General features: G+C 45.0%; 1 protein-coding gene across 1 annotated transcript; it reads left to right on the forward strand.

The window, feature by feature from the left end:
• The first annotated feature begins 257 nt into the window (after positions 1-257).
• Positions 258-3998, forward strand: LOC140858167 (anthocyanidin reductase ((2S)-flavan-3-ol-forming)-like). Its single transcript, XM_073258000.1, is given in 7 exon segments — positions 258-305; positions 308-391; positions 944-1110; positions 1774-1974; positions 2057-2216; positions 2625-2838; positions 3545-3998. Coding segments are annotated over 7 exon segments (1008 nt in total). The 5' UTR covers positions 258-274; the 3' UTR covers positions 3696-3998.
• The last annotated feature ends 2814 nt before the right edge of the window (positions 3999-6812 follow it).

A 6812-nucleotide genomic window follows, 5' to 3' on the forward strand; every position in this document is an offset into this window, starting at 1 on the left:
AGAAATTAATCAGGTTAAGAGCATAATTAACTTGGATCACAGTTGGACCTAAGTAGGGTAGGCTCCAACCTAATAGCACGTAGCTGATTTGTTGATGCGCTGGAAGCCACATGTCAACTACCATTTTTCAACGGTAAGTCAACCTACCATATTCTTCCCGTCTTGTAGTCCCATCTGAAGGAGTCCAGGATTATATATGTGACAGGTATTATGCCAAAGGACTGTGGAGTCGCAAAGCAGATGGTTAGTTGCAGCTAGTTAGAAGCAGCCAAACATGGCCGATGAAGGAAAGCTCGCCTGTGTCACTGGGGCACAGGCTTTGTGGCGTCAGTGCTCATCAAGCAATTGCTGGAGAAACGCTATGCTGTGAATACCACTGTCAGGGATCCTGGTTTGTACTGGGAGCATTGCTAAACTAACATCAACCTCACAAACAAACATAAAAACCAAGATTAGCGTTTGATTAATCTCATGTAGGTTATTTTGGGAAAGTTAATGTTAGTTTCGTATTTCTCATGCATTGGTGACCTTGCTCCATTCATTTTCATTTCTTGTTCTTCTCTTCATCTTTTACTTTTGGATTAGCAAGCAATTAGCCTCACAGAAGCACGAGTGATTTCAAAAGCAAACTCGCTGTAATTTTAACTTCTTGGAAATGGCTAGAAGGAAGGGTGGGGGAGGAGCAATGGAAGGGATTTGCTTGGCTGTCAGTTTTTTCATTCGAATATTGTTTTTTGGAATAGTAGAAATAACCTTTTGGTTGGTTTTTAGTATGTCAATAGTCCAGGAATTGTGAAGTTGGTGAGCTCACCATTCCCTTCTCACTTCACCTTCACTACTTGAACTTGTCCATTCCTCAGATTTTGCATCACCTGTACATGCAAACATGTCATTTCACTGTCTTACTCTATAGTTTTCTGTATTTCTAATTTTGTTGGTGTAGAGAATTCGGAAAAGATCGCACACCTCAAGGAGATGCAAAATCTAGGTTCCTTGAAAATTTTCCGAGCAGATCTGAGGGATGAGGGGAGCTTCGATGAAGCAGTGGCTGACTGCGATTATGTCTTCCATGTTGCAGCTCCAGTGAATCTGAACACTGATGATCCTGAGGTACTTGCACAATCTTAAACCAGAAATGGGGGACAATTGCTCACCTTGTGCATATATGTGCATATCATGTGCACGTACTTGTGTGGGTGTGTGCAAAGGTGCTGTGTGTGCACATGTAGACTAAGCCTCGAGGTAAACTAAAAATCCAAGAAAGTTAAAGAATAGAAAAATTGGGCAGGGCAGGAGGGTTGCATTGGTGCATGTAAGTATGCATCCATAGAGCATCAAGTCTCGGCTCCAAAGCCATTTCATGGATACGTTTCCAAAATGAAAGAAACTATTAGACATGGGTTACTACGGTGCGCCAACCATAACCTCATTAAACTTCCCTTGCGGATGTAGGAGGGCAGGATTGGTTTGACTAAGGAGAGACTAGTCAAATTACAAATATGCGACAGCACAACACTTGCATGGAGGGATATAAGTGGACTTCCCTTGTAAACTATTCAGGCAGTCATCACTACATATTGTCAACTTTACTTGCCACCATTCTAAGAGAAGGTGTTTGAAATCACTTACAAATTCCCATACTAGTTCATAAATTTAGTCTAGACATCGAACCAAGCGAGCATATAGAAGCATAAGAATATAAGGATTGCGAACAATTATAGTTCCTAGTTGTCTTATTAATCAATAAATTTTTTTATCTAATGTTGATGATAGAATGAGCTTATCAAACCTGCTGTCCAAGGAATTCTGAATGTGATGAAATCATGCCTGAAGGCAAAGTCAGTGAAGCGCTTTGTTCTAACATCATCAGCAGTTAGTGTCTCTGTTAAAAAGCTTAGAGAGAATGGTCTTGTGTTGGATGAGGAATCTTGGTCGGATATGGAGTTTCTAACTGCCGAGAAGCCCCCAACATGGGTAAGCCATTGAAGGAACCTCACACTCAAGAGTACTGCCAAGCAATGACTGATAATAACAGTTGATGTACGTGATATTGCAGGGATACGGAGTCTCCAAGATGCTTACAGAGAGGGAAGCATCAAGATTTGCACAAGAGAATAATATCAACCTTCTCACCATAATACCTGCCCTTTCAATTGGTCCTGCACCTGTTGCCAGAGCTGCACCAAGCATTGGCATGGCTCTGTCCTTGCTAACAGGTGAGGAGCAAGATCTCCAAGGTTGCTTGTGGCTCAAAGATAAGTAGTAGAGTATGGATATTTTCCCACTGAAATAGTTATTTCTTTTAATCTTTTTCCCTGGTTGCAACCACTCTGACAGTGAGAGTGTTCTTGTCCACATGAAAAATGGAGGAATAGAGAAGGGCCTTATTCCAGGAATAGTGCTACTTTCAGTCCCTCATTTAAATAGTTAATCCAGGAATAAGCAGAACTGCCAGGAATTATTAGCCCTCCCTCACTTATATTACTTAAACCGACATAGGTCCCCAGTGGTCGTTTGAATGTTTTGATACAAGTTAGATGATCGATGATTATGTTAGCTACTGCTTTGGAAGAGCTTTGGAGAATTTTCTTTCAGATTAATTTGACTATTGATGGCATTCACAGGTAATGAAATGCTGCTTAATGGTTTGAAGGTCATGCAATCACTCTCTGGCTCAATCTCAATCGTACATATTGAGGATGTCTGCAGAGCTCATGTATTTGTTGCTGAGAATGAATCTGCTTCTGGCCGTTACATTTGTTGCTCAATTAACACAGCTTTGCCAGAGCTCGCACGCTTCCTCGCAAAACGATACCCACAGTACAAAGTCCCTACCGAGTAAGCACCCCTTGTCTTCGCAAAGCTTTCTTCTCAAATCATTGTAACAAGGGAATACCTTCCAATGTCTCTCGAACTCCCTCGAGGCCTCACTAGATCTTCCTCTGACTTGCTTCTCTACAAGTTTATCCTTGGTTAAGGAACCTAGGTAGGTTCCCGGTTGATAGAGATTTTCAACCAATTCCTGACAACTTCGCTTGAGGTTATCTTACAACTTCTCTCTTTATCTTCCTGATTCATCCATATACATCAAAACCCTCTACTGCCTTCTATTTCACCAGTTAGTCTTAATTTCTTATCCGCAGCTGAACCTTGATTGGTGCGACGCCTGTGTTTTTTTTTTCACAAAAAAACATTTCTTTCTTTTTTTTTGGAAAAGACATTCCGAACCATGTGTTCCCTTGCCTCTAACGCATCCACCTCAACAGTTTCGTCCCTTAAGAAGTCATCTTGAGTGATTAATCCCTCCTCATGCACTACCATCTCCTGAATCACACAACAAATGCTATCGTTTGCATCCATCCAGAAGTAAGACCTACCAATTCCTTTTGGAACTGAGGACACCACACCTCAAGGCCACTATGGAAGCAAAATAAATGGCTATTGTTTTACAAAATCAAATCATACCAATTTAGCAGTGAATAAAACATACTTATCATAAATTCAGGTACCGATTGATTTTCCTTCTTATGAAAATTACTTGCAGTTTTGGAGAACTACCAGAAAAGGCTGAGTTAAGCCTCTCCTCAGAGAAGTTAATCAAAGCAGGGTTTGAGTTCAAGTACGAGCAACTTGAACAAATCTATGATGAAGCTGTCAAATATGCCAAGGCCATAGGACTGCTGCCATCAGAATGAGGCTAACGTCATGTACTAGAAGATAAGAATGTACGAAGCAATCATCAAGTATTCTCTGGATTGTTTCCAATAAAAGTCTTCTGCCTAGAATGGCAGCATGGAGTTTATGGTTAGTTGCGCCCTACATATTATTTAGGAGCTTCAAGCTGGTTAATAGTTTTTTTTAATCTGTCAGCTATGTTGTTATCCTGTTCTGAAGCTGGAGTAACTGCATTTCTATATGCACTTACCATATTTACCTAAAGTGTAGTGGCTCTATGCCACCTTGTTTTGATATTGAATAACTACATATTGATTAGGCTACTACACAAAGAAGAATGATGTATGGTGAACTACGATTCTCCTATTCACTAAGATTTCCCCATAAGTTTGATAATCAAAAATAAGTATTCCAAGAAGAAATAGGTTAATCCATCTAAGAGATCCAGTTCTTCCTTTCACATCCTTATCTCCTGGATTATTATAAGAGATAATTTTAGAGATTCCCCTTAAAATTTGGCTCAATTGCACTGAGATCCCAAAAGTTTAAAATATTGCTAACAAACCCCAAAACATTAAAATCATTGCAAAGTGAGTCAACCATCTATTTGAATTCTAATACTATTAACGGAATCAGAAAAAAGATGAAAATACCCTTGCCTCAAAGAAGCTATTTTTTATCATTTATCTACTTACACAAATCTCAAAGCACTTCATTCTTTATCATTTATTTGTCCACACAGATTTTAAAGTATCCCATCCATTATCATTCATTTGCCAACATGGGTCTCAAAGTGCTCTTATTTCAATCATCCATCTATGTATACAGATCTTAAAGAACTTCATTCTTTATAATCCATTCGCTTGCACAGATTGCAAAATACCCTATCTATGATCCATTTACTTGGATAGATCTCAAAGTGCCTCATCTGTGATCATTCAACTACACAGATGTCAAAGCACTCAATCAACTATCATCTATTCACCCACACTTGCACAGATCTCAAAGCATAGATCTAGGTTTACTGAATTTTGACCTAACCAACCCACTCCAACTCATTTGATTTTTGAGTCAATTTTAAATCTTCTACTCTAAGATCTGATTGGATCCAAATCTGATATACCATTAGGATCCAAATCTATTTGAACTACTAAATTGTAATTTAAGACTTGTATGAGCAATGTCTTTAATATAATGATAGGGTTAAGATTGCTTTTATATCATAATTTATTTTAAGAACAATATTATTCATCGCCTATTTTATATCACTAATAGTTGTTAGCTATGTATATAGTAATTAAAATTTATTTGGCTATTGTTGGGTATAAAATACCCACAGCCGAAACCCTCCGCAGAATCGACTACAGAACAGCTCCGCCCGGACTCCTACGGGAGCCGGGCTCCGCCGCCGACATCAACTACAGCACAGATCCGCCCGGACTCCTACGGGAGCCGGGCTCCGCCTCCGACATCAACTACAGAACAGCTCCGCCCGGACTCCTACGGGAGCCGGGCTCCGCCTCCGACATCAACTACAGCACAGCTCCGCCCGGACTCCTACGGGAGCCAGGCTCCGCCGCCGACATCAACAATAGCACAGCTCCGCCCGGACTCCTACGAGAGCCGGGCTCCGCCTCCGACATCAACTACAGCACAGCTCCGCCCGGACTCCTACGGGAGCCAGGCTCCGCCGCCGACATCAACAACAGCACAGCTCCGCCCGGACTCCTACGGGAGCCGGGCTCCGCCTCCGACATCAACAACAGCACAGCTCCGCCCGGACTCCTACGGGAGCCGGGCTCCGCCGCCGACATCAACAACAGCACAGCTCCGCCCGGACTCCTACGGGAGCCGGGCTCCGCCACCGACATCAACTACAGCACAGCTCCGCCCAGACTCCTACGGGAGCCAGGCTCCGCCGTCGACATCAACTACAGCACAGCTCCGCCCGGACTCCTACGGGAGCCGGGCTCCGCCCCCGACATCAACTACAGAACAGCTCCGCCCGGACTCCTACGGGAGCTGGACTTCACCTTTAACTTTGATTGCGGAGGGCTCCGTCCGGACTCTTACGGGAGCCAGGCTCCGCTCTCAGTATCAACTGCTGGTAAGCACCATCCGGACTCCTGCGGGAGCCGGACTTCACCTTTAACTTTGATTGCAGAAGGCTCCGCCCGGACTCCTACGGGAGCCGGGCTCCACTCTCGGTGTCAACTGCTGGTAAGCTCCATCCGGACTCCTACGGGAGTCGGACTTCACCTTTAACTTTGATTGTAGAGGGCTCCGCCCGGACTCCTACGGGAGCCAGGCTCCGCTCCCAGTATCAACTGCTGGTAAGCTCCGTCCGGACTCCTACGGGAGCCGGACTTCACCTTTAACTTTGATTGCAGAGGAATCTGCCCAGACTCCTACGGGAGCCGGGTTCTGCCCGCAACTTCAGCTCCGAGAGGGTTCCGCCCGGACTCCCACGGAAGTCGGGCTCCACCCACGACCCCAACCGCCAGGAGGACCTCTCCCGGACCTCTCCAGAGGCCGGGCTCCGACCGCTGTCGAGCTTCAATCAACAGATCCGCGCCCCCTGGCAGGCCACCATAACGGCCACGATCCTGCTCCACTTCCTGTGGCGGATTCCGCGCAGCTCCATCATTCCCTGACAGGCCGCAGTAACCATCGCAGCTCTGCTCCACTTCCTGTGGTGGATTCCGCACAGCTCCACTACCCCTTGGCAGGCCACAATAACGGCCACGAACCTGCTCCATCTCCTGCGACGGATACCGGGCGATTCTCCCATCCGCTGGCAAGTCACGACAACGGACGCCGCTCCACTCCTTGCAACTGATTCCACGTGCGAGCTGCGATGATGGCCACGATTCCACTCCACTACCTCTCGCAATAAATTCCCCTGACTACGGGCGGCCCACGACCAGACGGTTACAGACGTCGCCATCGATCCGTTACCTCCTCCGCCTATAAAAAGGGGGATCCAGATACGTTATTCTCTAAGCTCATTTCTTATCTCAAAACTCTGCTAAATTCTCCGTTCGAGCACTCCATTCTTGTTGAGGCAGAGAACTGACTTGAGCGTCGGAGGGTCTTGCCGGAGCAACCCCACCTCCGGTTTAGACTTCCTTTGCAGG

The sequence above is a fragment of the Elaeis guineensis genome, chromosome 5 (assembly GCF_000442705.2).
Source record: "Elaeis guineensis isolate ETL-2024a chromosome 5, EG11, whole genome shotgun sequence".
Taxonomy (NCBI): Eukaryota; Viridiplantae; Streptophyta; class Magnoliopsida; order Arecales; family Arecaceae; genus Elaeis; species Elaeis guineensis.